Source organism: Haliaeetus leucocephalus, unplaced genomic scaffold (genome assembly GCF_000737465.1).
Source record: "Haliaeetus leucocephalus isolate CR32 unplaced genomic scaffold, Haliaeetus_leucocephalus-4.0 Scaffold751, whole genome shotgun sequence".
NCBI lineage: Eukaryota > Metazoa > Chordata > Aves > Accipitriformes > Accipitridae > Haliaeetus > Haliaeetus leucocephalus.
The window spans coordinates 3,338,416-3,354,021 of record NW_010973187.1 but is presented as its reverse complement, the minus strand read 5'-3'; the positions used below and the strand labels follow the sequence as shown (position 1 = coordinate 3,354,021).

The window sequence follows — 15,606 nt, the reverse complement described above, 5'->3', positions numbered from 1 at the left end:
ACTTGGGGGTACTGGTGGATGAAAAGCTGGACATGAGCCAGCAATGTGTGTTCTCAGCCCAAAAGGCCAACAATATCCTCGCCTGCATCAAAGGAAGCCTGGCCAGCAGGTTGAGGGAGGTGATTCTGCCCCTCTACTCTGCTCTGGTGAGAACCCACCTGGAGTAAGTGTCCAGCTGGGGTGATAATCATGAAAGCTTGCTACTACACCTGATATGAATTCTTGCATAGCCTCTTTCAGTTGTAATGTGTGCTGTTTGTCACTGGCAAAATGCTAGTTAAGCTCACTGCAGTGAAAAGTTAGGACCAGAATTTTATATGATTTTTAGAGTAGTCTGAGATCCTGGAATTTTGGAGGACTGTGATGTAGGGCAGGAGTCCGTGTTGGTGCAGAAATGGAGTTTTCACATACCCAGGGCTAATGGTTTGTGATGAAATTGACTTAACTCTCAGATGTGCAATCATCTGTATATCTAACATTTTCTGTACTGAAAGTGATTACCATACCACTTATGAAAGCAAAAACAGAAAGAAAAGCCTTGAGAAAGTTGAGAAGGATCCTGTATGACATGACAACAGAGTAGAAGAGGTTATCAAATACAATAGAAAGTTATTAAATACAATCCAAAAGGTAAAGTTCTGTGTCAAATAAGGAGAGTAGAACAGAATATAAATCCTGTCAGGGTAAATGCATGGAAGCATTTCTAAAAGAGAGTTTGAGAAACAACTTGCAAAAGGCATAAAAACTAGTGTTAAATGCTTTTTCTCAAATATGTTGAGAGAAGGAAAATTGCCAAAGATTCTGCAGGCCCAGCAGGCAATCCAGGTGTAAAAAGCACACCAGAGAGGATAAGGCTCTGGCAGAAGAACGTAAATAATTGTATAATTTGTGTTCAGCATGGAAGAATGTAGGGACATATTCACTCCCAAATCCTACATTATGGAGAATTAGTCAGAAGATCTGTTTCAAATAAGTGTTATGTTGTAAACCAAAGATGTTTTGTCCTCGGTGTACGTTTTTACTTCCCTGTCCAGTGCTGAGATTTTCTTCTAGAAAGAGCAGCCCTTTGAAACCCAGTGCCATAGGATATGTATGTTATTGTTTGGAATTACATGACAGCCAAAGCTATCCCTAATTAAAGGAAATGTATGTTCATTGCAGGATAGTGTCAGGAATGAAAACTGATTTCTCTTGAAACTTGCTGAAATAAAACATTATTCCTCCTTTCTCTTCAATTATCAAAGAATGACTCCTTAGTTCAGTAAGTCCTACAAGTAGTTGTTTATATTTAGCCTAGAAGCAGAAGTTTCATTTGAAATAGTGTCATAATTTAAATTCTCTTTGTGAAAACTGTCTTTGCTTGGTCCTGAACATAGTAGGAAAGCTCAGCTGCATCACAGGACAGGAAGTTTTACTAGAATAAGCTATATTCCAATTTCTTTGTATAGTTCCTATCTTTGGCCTTAAATGAGTTACTTAAGAGTAAGTAGAATTTTTGTCCTGGATGATTTGTCACTGATTTAATCATATGCTCCACATTTCCAATTCTGACAGTAGATTTGCATCTTGTTTTATGCTTGCTTGTTTGTTTGTTGTGGTTTTGGTTTTTGTTTTTTTCCCCTTCTCTTTACATGGGTTGTTTTTAGAGGTTAGCACCCATGTTTGTGCATTGATTCCTGTTTGGGTTAAGGGAGGAGGAAAAAAAAACAGTAAGGTGAAAGATTAGAGAGATTTCAATGGGGTATACAGTTCAGAATGAGCAGTTGATGTTACTTCAAAGTAATAAAAGTAGTTTCTGAGTTGCAACTTATTTTCTATTTTCTGCATATACTATGCTTATTACATAGTTTGTAAATGGTGTGATTGTGTGTAACAGTAGCCAAAACTCGAAGCTTTAGCAAAATGATTGTGTAAGGAAGTAGTAAACTGATGAATAAGATCTGTTTCCTTTCAGCCAGACTACTAGTGACACAAACAGATCAGATCAGGTAAAGCATGCTTGTTCATCAATACTGCATAAGGACTAGTGCAGCAGTATGATGCACAGTTGGAGATCACTTGTATTTGAAGTCTCGGGGCCTTCTTTGTTATTAAATCAACACTGGAGCTTATAATCATGTTCTGTGGTGGAGGAGAAATACATATATAATTTGTAGATGTGTTTAGTTAAGGCAGATATTATCTCTTTATTTATTCATGAACTATACAAAATACCATTTTTCTAGTGTTGTTCATATTACATGCTTACTTTGCCTTTACTTGTTCTGACTGATTCCTGACTTTTTGGGTTTTAGAACAATATAACCGGTGATACAGTTACTTATGATTTAGCACTTGGTAGTTTGTGGATTTACTTGACATCGAAACATGGGTGAAACTGAAACTTGTTGCAGATGCATTAGGACTGCAGGCAAATGTCTGAGCTGCTGACTGCCCTGCTTGGAGGCTGAGCTAACTGCCTAGGGTGTGGAGAGCTACTGGAGGCGATGTGAGAAATTGCTGAACATAATAAACAACAGTGTGAGAAGCTGACAGAAGTTTTAGATGGCACCCTATGGGATGCCTGGATTTCACAAGTAGTAAAGGGGGAATTGTGTGAGAAATATCCAAACAGTGCCATTGCATGGAGGGGAGCACTGTGGCCACTTTGGAATGTGCAGTGTTACAAGACCAACAGTGCCTAGGTAATCATTTCAGAAATACCAAATTTGGCTATAGCTGTAGCAAAACTGGGATCACTAAGGGAAGAAATAATTGGAGTTGATGGTTAATTTAGGGCAGAGAAAAGGAGGTGGAAGGGTGGTGGAAAAAGATTAAGTAATGGGAAAAATGGTAAGGTATCTGACCAGGTGCTGTCCGGGGGTACCTGTTGGGCAGCTCGTGCTTGATCATTGCAGCTGGAGTCTGACAATAAACGAAACCTGTTAAGACCATACAATACGAGTCAAACCTGCTTCAGCTGCCAGGAAGACCGAGGGGAGAAGGACTTCCTTGGCTGGCAAGGGGACACCTGGGCGGGTGGATCAAGAATCCTGTTATCACTGGCTTAGTGCTTCTTCCAGGCCTGCTGTGGAGGCACTACTCCATAACATGATGGTGGCTCTGGTCATTCACTGCCCATAGTATTAGACTGGGTGGTAGTTCTTGCTTTTGACAGTCTCTTGAGAACTTGTAGTATTAGAATAGTATCTTGTCTGCTTTTGTAGACTAGAAAATTGGAATTGCGTGTAAATCAGATTAATGGATCCATCTTCTGGTTGCTTTGGAAAAATTGCTAAAGTTGCTGTGACCTAAAACTGTAGCATAAACATGCCTTTTAATTGCAACACTGTTCTTGATCTCAGACATCTATTATGAAGTTGGCTGTTTACGTTCTTTGGAATGCAAAGATTTTGTTTTAACTTGAACTTCTTGGATAAATGTCTATTTAAGGCCAAGTGTCAAGATCTTCTGAAGATGATCACTTAATGCCACAATAACATAGTAATTTCTCTGTTCAGGAATTCCTGTGTCCTTTGTTCTGCTGCTCACCATCTCCCCTCTCCCCATCCTGAAAAACTAGTCTCAAAGCTATCACCATAAAGAACAAATTCCTGAGAGCCAAAAAGCCCATTCCAAATAGTAACGTACTCAGGCTTTTGTTCTGCTTTGAAGCAGCAGACTGTTTTTCATCTTTTCCTGATGTAAAAAATTAAAATAAAAAAAATAAAATTCTATTTCTTGGTTTTCACTTCAGTAGTGTCCATCTTCCTGCTTTTCTTTGAAAGTCTCCTTAATGAAGCCTGTTTCTGTCCAGCTGTGTGCTGTATTCGAGCCTTGCTGTGTGTTGTGGCAGAGCTGTTTGCATGTTTTTTTTTGTCATGTGTATTCTTGGGCTTTCTTCAGAATCCATTACAATCTATTGTTCATGACATCCCATAGCTCTTTGACTTTAGAACTGCTTTTTGTTTTCTGTTCTCAGTGTATCAGCAGCCAGTCTCTCTGCCATTGCACTTAATGCATCTCTGTGCCCAAGCCTAGGTTTTTATCATGAATGGATAATCCTGGGTGCCATTTCCTATTTAGCCTCAGTGAAATTCAGCAGTCACTTACTAAATACCAGAGAATTTCAGTTGCTTATTACATCTCTTTCCCATTGAATCCCTTGTGTTTACAGTGACAGCATACTCATGATGAAGTATACTTGTTGTGCCAGCCTGTGATACGTAGTTAAATTTAAGCTTCACCCTTTCTTTTAATCAGTGTTTATAGTCTGTACAAGTTCTGCTTTCATTGTTTCTTTGAGACTTTGGTTCACACTAAACTCTAGTAGTATCATACTTTTCTAATGCTACTGATAGTCATTCTGTATTCTTCCAGTGCCTATCAACTCCTTGAGATGAAGAATAAGGGAGGAATTTATTGGGATACCACCAAATTCCTTCGAGTTATGTGTATAAGCATGATTTCATGCTTCCTCCATTCGTGCATATTTAGTGTGCAGAAGTACTGTGAGCTGCTTAATGTTTTTGAAAGCATATGCTGCTGCTGCTTATATTTTGCTTAGACTCTAATATATTAAAACAGCTTTTCCTGCTCTTGATATACTGTATACCCTTCATATATATCTCAAAAAGCTGTGGAAGAATAATATATTTCTATAGTAAGTTGTGAAGTGAGACAAAAAAAATTCTTGTTTTGATTTATAATACAGAGAGAAGTAATGGAAACAATAGTTCTATTCAGTAACTTTCAAGCTGATGGTTAAAAACACGTGGATTTTATATTATAGAAAGAAAACTACTATAACATTACATATGATGTCTACTTGCTTCATAAGATAAAATACTTTCCTACAGTGGGATAAATCTTTTAAAAATAATATAATAGGAATAATCATGTTTACAAATGCAAACAAATTTGAACTTTTAAAAAAGTTATTGGGTAAACAGACTGACTATAGTTCATGACAGCAAAATTGCCTAAGTTAAAATTTAATTTAGAATTAACTTGGGGTTAGAATTAACTTGATACTTAAGACAAAAAGCGTTCTTCCAACAAAAACTTAAAGGTAAAATTTTCTTGTGAGAAGTTTTTATAGCAGGACAACTGTGTTCAAAGTTAACTTTGAAATAAGGAGACCATATGAAAAAAAATCTGCAAAATTTGCTGTCTAGACTTCATTTTTAGAAGCCCTATCAGCATTCTTGTGTTTGTAAGTTAGCAACAGAAAATAGCCCAATCTTAGGGAGGTAACATGACCGCAAGAATAATCGCATTAAAACATCTATCTTGTCTTTAATAATTCTGGTGTATTTAAATGTAGTTTGGTGATATACTGATCCTCTACAGTAGCTTGTCTTTGTGAAACTGAATAGAATTTTATTTTTCTGATGGGAATTGTTGTTACAGGCTTTAGGTTATAGAATAGTAATGAAGGTTTGGACTTTATGTAATTTTTTTCCTTTCTAATGCACATTCTTACATGTTAATTTTAAAACATCCGTGATGCAGAAAGTTGTAGTTAAATTTATCATTATAGTTTGGTATAAGTAAGAAAGCATCAATCTCTGGGATTATTCTGAGATGAACAAAAACCAGGTTCCTTTGAAAATATTTTAAATAATTATTTAGATTTTATTTTTTTAAGCTACAGTTCTGTTTTAAAGATGGTACCAGTTTTTAGTTAATAATTTAAGGTTTTCTTAACTATACAGTGAATTCTATTGGCTAGCAATGAAGACAGGTCTGGAATTTCAGTTGATGATTTGAGGAAGGATACAGCTGAAATATGTAGGGATGAGGGCCACAAAGGAGGAATATAAGGAAAAAGGAAGTCTGGAGAAGAGGGTGAAATGTATAAATGGGACTCAGGAGTGATCTGTAAGTAGGAAGTAGAGGTTAGGAGATTAGTGTTGTAAGCGATGAAGGTTTTCTTTTGGTTTTGTAGTCATGCTGCTATCAAGGAACCTTGGTATAACAGTGAACTTCATCATTGTAACTACTATTTTGTATGTATCTCAGTAGGTGCTCCTTCTGAGGTACCTCTGTGCTTGGAGAAGGGGAAGTAAAAAGAGTTCAGTGCCTTGCCATATCTAGATCTTCTCTGAACCTAAAGTGCCTCTCAGTCTGCCAGTTTGGGCTTCCCTGACCGAAGCTCTCTTGTGTTTTTTGTTTTGGAGCTAGGACTGGTAAAATGAGCTTAAATTTATTTCTGTCTGATAGTGTATGGGTTTTTTTTCCAGATTAAAGAGCAGGCAATAATTCGCCTATGCCAATTAGTAAAGAGGGAGGGGAAGAACTGTCATTACGATTTTTGCGCAAAGAATACTTGTGGTAAATGATCAGCATGTGGGATAGGGATGGACTGTAAATAAGAAAGAAAATAAAATGTAGTCAGTTACAGTGAGTGTAGTTATTAACTCTGTATTATATTTAATCTTACTGTTAAAGACATGGATAGGCTACAAGTAAAAGGAAATACAAGGCTGAGGAATCTTGTTTGCTGGAAATCAAATAAGTCAGTTCGTATTGGGTGTGTTCTTGTACTTTTTCCTTTAGTATTTGGTATTCTAGTCTTTGGGCTGCCCAAAGTATATGACTGAATTTATCTTCAGTCATGTTAATATGATATTCCTAAATGGTTAGGTATTCTGCTGTTTTGGTACACTTACACAGTAATACTTGTCTAAATATAAATTGTACTGATAGAAAATAACTTTGACTTATTTATGTACTCTTGCTTTAACAAGTGTCACCTTGATGTCCTTGTATTTTTTCTATAGGAAAGATATAAATGGGTTCATTTAAAAAGAAAACTACAAACAAACCATGACTTTAAGTCAAAAACATGTTAGGAGATTTTTTTTTCCAGTTTTTCCTATGTGTCAGTGTGGTTTGGCTTTTTCAAGGGTTTGAAATGTAAAAAAGAAAACCTGCTATTAATGAAACTTATTTTTGTCAAATACAATAGTATTTTAAAGCTTGTAGATGAAAGACAGTTTCATTGATGTTGTAAGAAAGTCAACCTTTTTCTTTAGACTGATTCAAGACTTGTGATAGACACATTCAGTTTCATATGATAGGCTTTTAGCATCTTGTTTCTTAATATCTGTTTTTTTTCTCTGCTTTTTCTGGGTTTCTGCTCTGGTTTGATTCTAATGCAGCATCTCGTCACTGTTTTGCTTGGATTTTGGTGATGTAGCCTCAGTGTTCCAAGTGAGATCTCTCTGCAGCCACTATTGTCTTGGCTGAGGCTGCTGCTCAAAGTGAGAAGGAAAACATAACTTGTTGAATGCAGTACTGTAAAGCTTTTCTTACTTGAACAATTGTTGGTAAGCCCATGTCTGTTTGGAATAGTCATGATTGGTTTGAAGTGACCACCGTAAAACCACTCATCTACCTATGACCATTGCAGTCTTTCATTTCTGCCTCCTGCCAATTTTCCTCTCTCTGTATTTTCTGTAAGAAAAAGAGATGGTAGTATGAATTCATTCAGCTAGAATTTTTTTTTTTTGCCATGACTTATTTCACTTCATTTTGATGCTGTCACCTCGTTTTAAGACAAAATGGATTTTACAAGTATCATTTCTTCTAGCATGTATCTAAAGTAAAAATAGGGCATCTTAATGATCAGGTAACTTCATACTGCAAAATCCAGGTTACTGGAGCTTTTTGTTTGCTTTAGTTGATGCTTCTTTGAGAAACTTTAATTCCTAATTAAGAAATACTTTTTTTTCATTAACTATTTAGCATTGATACACTTTTAAAATCAGATTCCTTTTTCTTGGAATATATTATATATTTTGTAAATAATGTACTGGTTTCAGTGGACTATGTTTTCTTTCCTGGTTAAAAATAGTTGTGAATGTGTCTAGAAATCATTTGCGCTATGATAACATACCACACCTAACATGATAATTTGTATTTTTTGATATTATAGATGCACATTTCTTTTAGAGTTGTAGAAGGAGGGTGGGGGTGGGAGAATGAAGACAGATGTTGCTAATAGGAGTCCTTGTCTTAACAAAAAAATAAAGAGAATATGCATCTATAAATGGCTAAAGTCCGTCAGTTGTGATATCCACTCAGAAAGTTCTTATTCTAATTACTTTCTTCTATGTTTCATTTTCTTGGGGTGGGTAGGTAGACAGAATGTTTTTAAAGGCTTTGTCGAAGTGTAGAATTTGGAAAATATATGCATATGATAGGGACCAAATTCACTGGAGTTAATTCAAATATATATATTATTAATTGGAATAAGTATATACAAAGTAAAATGTAGAATTTTGTTGTTCTGTATTCTTTAGCAGGTTGATAATTTGAATTTGTGCACTTCTAATCTATATTTTCTACTCACAGCAAGAAGATAAAGAAAGAGAAAGAGCTACAAGTAGATATAAAAATATTGTTTCTTAGGGATGCTGTTAAGCATTTTTGTCATTATAATTTCCATGATTTTTCTTTAATTTTTTTCCACATGATAAACAGTTTTCACAAAAAATATATGAAGTCCCACAGATCAGTTTAGCTGGGTATGGTATCTGACAAGGAGTACAACACGAAGAATGAGAATACAGCATGGGATTTAATTCCAGCATTCAGACATGAAGTATCGTTCTGTTTCTGTAACTGCATATCTCATTTTTAATTAGGATCTGTGTAAGCATATTATACAATAAGACTTGAGTATCTCTTACATATGAGCATAAGGCATGTATACTAAAAAGTAATGCTGAGAAATACTCCAGAAAGTTACCTTATCACGCTCAGGACCTGTTATCATAGGTATCCCTATGGGTAGTAATTATCCAGTATTTTATTAATTCATTAGAATTGCCATATAATTCTGATTTCATTGGACTTTTCTTCTTATAGACATGATCATTATTGTAAACAACTATGCTAATTTGAATATATCTGTGTATATTAATTGATAGTAGTTTCCTTAGTTCTCACAAAATACTTCTCTTTTAATAGAAGAATTACGGAAATTGAGTTGGTCTGGCATTCCCAAACGGGTTCGTCCAATTGCATGGAAACTTCTTTCAGTAAGTTGTATTTTTTTCTTCTTCTTCCTTTGCATTTAGTAGTAATAGTTTTTTTCAAGCATTGCAAATAAGTTTGCTTGAGTTGTAAACTGTCAGTGATACTTGAGAACATTGTGTCTTGTTGCTGAATTGTAGTGAAAGTTCTGTTCTTTTGCTCTATTTCAAGATTCATTTGTCAGACTGAAAGGAGGGGAATGAGAAGTAGTGGTAAATCATGTCAGCTGTATATCTTTATTTTTCAGCCTGGCTTTCTGTGAAAGAAAGGCTTATGTGATAACAGTGGGCTCTTTCAACCAATTTTGATGGAATGGTGGAGAGTTCAAAGACAAGTACATTCTTACAGTTTTCTTGAAAATAGGCACACAGTAGAAGAAATGAAGCCTATCAGCGTCCTGTGAAAGGCTTCACTTTGCCTTCACGTTAAAGTAACTACAAGAAAGGATTAATGCTGTACAGAGGAAAAACTGTGATAGGATCTTATAGTTTTTTTGGCTGATTTTTCTATAGTGGTTTAAGATGAACAAATCTGAACCACTGTGGTCAGTTATCTTGTGGCATTGGCTCTCCTGATGTCAGACCTGTGAGTCAGTTCAGGCAGACAAGCTAATTATAAAGCTCATCACTTTTTTGTAGTGTGAATTTTTGGCTGGCTGAGGTCTCTGAACTTTGCCTGGTGGTCAGAGGATTTTGCAACGGCAGTAGCTTGGGAGTAGGTTGACTGAAATACCATGGAACAGCACACGGAGGTGTTTCAGTCGGGCATCAGAGACAAGCTTGTGGGAATCTGGGATTCACTGGGTTTGCTGTTACAGAACTGGATTTTATTAATCTTGGTGTTTGCACTGTATTGGAAAAGGTTCTTCTGCAGAAATACAATGTATTCCTCATAGGAGTATTTTTCATGTAAATCTTTTCCAGTATAATACTTGCAATGGCAAATGGTTGTGCATTTTAGCCGTTTTTTCTCTTCCTGTGGTTGGGAGAAGAACTTGTGAAGATGTTTGTATTACAAAGAAGCAAAAATCTCGTGCTGTCTACTCTCCAGAGGCTATGAGAGACGCTTTATCAGCAAATCTGCATGCATTTAAGAACTGTTTAAAATTCTGAGTTATACACACAAGTTTAATACTACTGAATTTTTCAGAGAGTAGACTTAAATAGCTTTGCTTTTTATAGAATAATTCATTGGAGAATGTGAAGTATTTACTTCAGATTGAGACTGATTTCCAGTGACTGAAAGAGTCTCGCTGATGAGTTCTACTAAATTTGCAGCTTAGTTCCTTCTAATGCTAAATGCAGATGTAGCTTCTTAATGGTGGATATTCAAATACCCTGCTGTAATTAAAATTAAACATGCAGTGTACAATTTACTGTAGTTCTGTTTCCAAAGTTGTTGTCTGAGATATTGGTAAAGAAAAGAGCATTTTTTTTTTTATTCTTGAAGTTTAGTATGCCTGTTTTAAAACAGTCACAGTAAAAAAAATTATGGCTAACTCAAATTTGACTTCGAAACACAGTAAGCTAAAGCATAAGGATAGGTTAAGTTCTGAATCAGAGGACTGACACTGAGGTTTAGAGAATTGGAATTATGCAAAAGTTAACTGCAGTCACTTTCTTACTTTCAAGTAAGAGCATGGGCTTTCCCTGAGCTTCAATTTCATTCCAGAAGTTGATTTTAGTTTAGTATTCCTGAGATTCCCAGGAATGGAGAAATTCCTAAGTATGGCGTTCCCTTGTTCTTTTGTTTCAACCACTCCAGTTCAGGATCCATTCCAGTTCAGTTGTTATCTTTGGCCATCTTGCCATATATCTGCAAAGAAACTGTCTTGGGGTTATTTTGTTTTTACTTTAAGAACTAAGTGGATTTTTTTTTTTAAGTGTAAAATACTTCAAAAAGCGTGGTGTGGTTCTTTTGTGTGTGTGTGGGGGGGGTGGTTGTTTTTTTTTTTTTTTCCCCTGTCACCAAATAGCAATATTTTGAAAGTTTTCAGCTTTTCTTATGTAACTCTTATTATGATTTCTTATTTACAAAGTGGTCCTCAATTAATACATTCTGGAAACCCAAAGACGAGTCATCTAGTGATCATTACTTTTCTATACTGTAAGGCAGCAGCTTGTTTCATCTTCTTTCCAAAGTGGGGAATAAAAAGTCCTTTGAGTATTTGTGGTTATAAACTCCATGATGCTTTTTTCTAATGGTAATTCATTTTTAAGTCATGTTAGTTGTTTAAACATGTTACCTACTGGTAATGTACGTCCCAGGTAAGGGGGGGTAATGTGATAACCTTTTGTGCTATAAGGTGCACTGGGAGCTATTGGGGAGATAAGTGTACAAAAGCAAAACTGTTTTGGTTAAAGATCAGTTGCAAAACCAAAAAAAAGACCAGAAAACCAAAGAAACCAAAGCATAGTTTAGAGCTGAATTAAAGCCTGGATGTCTTTGTTTTGGAATTATTCAGAAGTCTTACATAAAAATCCCAAACTATGCCTTATTTGGGGAACTGAGTACAATTGGTAGTATCTGAGGCAGAAGGTGATTGTCCTGTTTGTAAAATCAGCATTGAAGTTGGAAGTTTTAAAATATGATTTAAAAAATTGAACAGTTGAGATATTTATTACGTAGAAGGTTAATAATGTTAACATGTGTTTGATGAATACAGTTTTTCAAAGGGAAAGTATATGAAAATCAATATAATGCTCAGGGGCTGTTGATGTTATGCATGTCTACTGGTAACAATATATAAAAAAATTACATAATTTATTTTAAAATACAGCAAAAATGTTAGGTATACTGTACCTAAACAGCTTGCAGAACTATTCAGGCTCACTTCTCTTATGAATAGCAAAACTAAAGATATGGTTGCAAAAGCCTTTGGAGGAAATTAATGTGTAAACAGATTAAACTCTTCACCAGTTTATTCCCTGATGATATGTTGCAAGCCTTTCCAACTTTTAAAAATAAAACCTTATTTGTAAAGTGAACAGGAAACAAGACATGTCCAATTGAAAGATTACTTCAGTCTTTGAAACTGAATAATGGTAAAAAGACTTGCTGAGAAAATATTGGTATCCTTCGAACAATCACATTTGATCTCACAAATGAATTCTTTTCTAATCGAACTAAGATATCCTACAGGAAAAAAAACAACCGACTGTTGAGAGTAAATGGGAGGCAGAATTCAATATTTAACTTAATACAAAACACTGGGACAGGATATTAAATGTCAGACTGAGTCTTGAGGCAAAAGTTAATCTGGTGCGATTTAAAGTACCTGGAACCAAACGCAGGTCAGTACGTCTTGAAAGATACGCTTTCACCAAAGCAAGTACCTCTTAAAGTATCTGGAATGTAATATGTGTATTTTTCTATTTTTCCCTAAATGTTGAGCAAACCAGAAGTTATAGAAATAGGACGTGATGTTGGATTGTTGCAGGAGAGTAATGGAACCTCTATACTTATTCTTAGAGTGTTTAATTTTCTTGTATAATTAGCAATTTTAGCACCTTAGGTTTACCCCTTCCATTTTTGCTTGTAGCGTTTAGGACTGAATAAGAAAGTTGTTTTTGAAGTTAAATGCACAGCATTTTATTAGTTACTTGCAGTGGCTATGGCTCATTGTGTAAGTGCAAATACATGCTGTGCTTCTAGTATAGGATTTTTTTGATGTTACGAGGATTATTTTTGTTAGGGAAACTTAAATCTGACACAAACTTCACTGTTTTACTGTGGAAGGAGAGCTTTTGTAATATCGGCAAGTAATATGTTAATTTGACTTGACTAGTGAATAATACGATTATTAGATTTTTCTTATATTGTGTTAGATGTCCAGATCTTTTTCAAAGCCATCTATCTTCAGAATGATTCTTATACAAAATATTTTTTCAAGACTGCCGTGTATGTAATATCTGAACTAGCTTTCTTTTTTGCAATGTTATGGGATATTGGTGTTGATTGTTTGAAATCAAGCTGCTTACAAGAAAGTGTTAACTATTTGTGAATATTCAGGAAACTTTTTGGTAGCCAGTTACATGAATAATGGTGTTTCTATTAAGTGTACCTTATATATAAACTGAACATTTAATAATATTCATGATACTTCCTTTCGTAAAATGCTGAAATAGTAACCTGAGCGTGTGTTTTTTTTAAAATGGAAAGTAGGCTGAGATGACAGAAATGGGCAACAAACTGGACAAAAGAAGAAAATGAGAATGGACTATTTTTTTTTTCTTTTTTGGTGAGGGTGAGGGAAGATTGGGATTTTCAGATATATGTAAGTTCAGTGAAGAACCATTCAGATATATTTTGTACTTAATGCAACAATGTATAATCCTGCATATCTGAGTGTGTCCATACCTTATGCAAAATAAGATAATATTTATAAATTGCTTTTGGGAAACGACTAAAGAAATGTACAGCTAGTGCTCGTACATCTAAGAGCCCAGTCACTGGTGCTATTGAGTCTTTTTCTGTGATGAAACTTTTAATAGCCTCTTGAGATGAAACAAAAGCTTGAAGTTATTTTTTTCTCATCTGAAACAGTGAAATAAAGTAGCTAGAATGTTTTTAAAACTTTTGAATTAATATTCCATTGTATTACAAGTTTAACCATAATTTAAACGTATTTGCTAATATATATCATTTCTACTTGAAGGCAACTGAGATAATATGTATTTTGTTTAAAAATTTAATAAAATTGCTCCAATAATGGCCACATAGGAATACAGAAATTAATGAACTCATATAGCATTACATTTATCTGAACTTATTTATTTGGTACTTTCTTTCCAGAAGGCAAACCTCATCTTAGAATTCTTCATGAGAAATTGTTTTTTAAAGCTGGAAAAACTTGAAACTTTTTCTTAAAAAAAGAAAAAAGCTGATTTTAGTAAGGTGTTTCGTATCTGAACTTTTGTATCAGTTGGAATCCATGTAGGACTGCATGGCACTACATCAATTGATTAGCTTTCCTGTTACATGTAATCAAATGGCAGCGGTGCTTTTTGTAAGGCAAAGAGTAATATCCTTTTCATTTCACCGTTTTTTTTTCAGGGCTATCTTCCTGCAAATGTGGACCGAAGAGAAAGCACTTTACAAAGAAAACGCAAAGAGTATTTTGCATTTGTTGAACAATACTATGATTCCAGAAATGATGAAAATCACCAAGATACCTATAGACAGGTAGAATGCCTATTGCAGTGACTTTTACCTACAGGTTATCTGCTAAAAAACTTAGAGATTATTTTTGAAGTTTGCTACTGTTTTTCTCTATTTCTTTAATCTTAGTTGATAGACAGCTCTAATTAATTGTTTTTCTACAGTTTAGAAGCAAAAATATGAAATATTTTGGTCTGAAATTTGAAATAGTGGATTTCTTTTAATGTCAGCTTTAGTCATGCCATGTGGTACTGCCATTCAGTGCTGCCATGGTTTTCCATTTAAGAATAGTAGGGTTTTAAAATCTTTCGTCTCCTGCTCAGACCCTCCTTTAAATGAGTGAGACTAGACAGGGAGAGTATAACAGTGACTGTTTCTTACTGGCTCCATACTTATGCTTAAGAAGGTGAAACGGTGTATGATGTGCAATAAACATAGGCGTGTCAAACTTTCTTGCCCACCCAGGTAAGCAGGTAACTTTTCTTCAAGTTTTGTATTAAAATGAATAATTTGTATCACTAAGTATAAGACTAAGCAATACTACTTTTGCCTTCCTTAGAACAGAAGAAGCTGAGGTTGGTCTTTCAGCTTCAAGCTTCATCTTTAGCAGCAAGAAGTATATATAATAGTGTCAATTGAACGTGACTTTACAGGAGTAGTAGCATGTATTTACTCATGATTACCCTGAGGTAATGAGTATTGCCAATATGAAAATAATTTGCAAACAATAAAAATGTGATACAAGGATCCTAAAAAGTGGAAACAAAGTGTGTATATATATATTTTTTTTTTTTCCTCATTCATAGTTTAACAATGACTTAAAGATTCGGCTGTATGTTTTGAAATACAGTAAATCCATGTTACTCCAAAAATAGTGATACAATGGGATTCTAAATAATACTGTAAAACCATAGGATTGTTTTAACTATTGTGGTGTTTAAAAAGTGTACTGTTGCTTCCTTTTACAGTATTATTCTTTCTGTCTAATTAGATCCATATAGATATCCCACGCATGAGTCCTGAAGTTTTAAGACTTCAGCCCAAAGTAACGGAGGTAAGAATGCTATCTAAAGATTTTTTTTTTTGAGAAATCATTTTATTGATGAATCTAATATCAGCACTGATTAATAATTAAATTGACAACACTTGCTATTGTGACATCAGAACTAGCTTAAAGTCCAAAAAATAAGGATATACAAGTATAGGCTTAGAACAGCATTTTAAATATAAGTAGTAAAAAGAAAGGCATCTCATTAATCTCCTGCATTAAATTTGTCATTTTTTTTCCTTCAGTCTTGTGCCTTTGAGTTTTTTTTTTACTTTTTTTCTTTTTATATATTTTGTTAATAATGTGGTTTTGAAGTAATCTAGAGCATCGTTCCCATGGTTCTATGTGTTTGTCAAAATCATTCACGGTCTGGA

The 15,606-nt window shown here is 34.7% G+C and overlaps 1 protein-coding gene across 1 annotated transcript in view; it reads left to right on the top strand.

Annotated features, from left to right (window-relative positions):
- Positions 1-15,606, top strand: part of TBC1D22A (TBC1 domain family, member 22A) — a 55,324-nt gene that overhangs the window by 26,814 nt on the left and 12,904 nt on the right. The window contains exons 5-7 of the mRNA XM_010580854.1: positions 8,959-9,029; positions 14,080-14,208; positions 15,176-15,238. Of these exons, the coding sequence (XP_010579156.1) occupies positions 8,959-9,029; positions 14,080-14,208; positions 15,176-15,238 (263 nt within the window). The remainder of the gene's footprint in view (positions 1-8,958; positions 9,030-14,079; positions 14,209-15,175; positions 15,239-15,606) is intronic.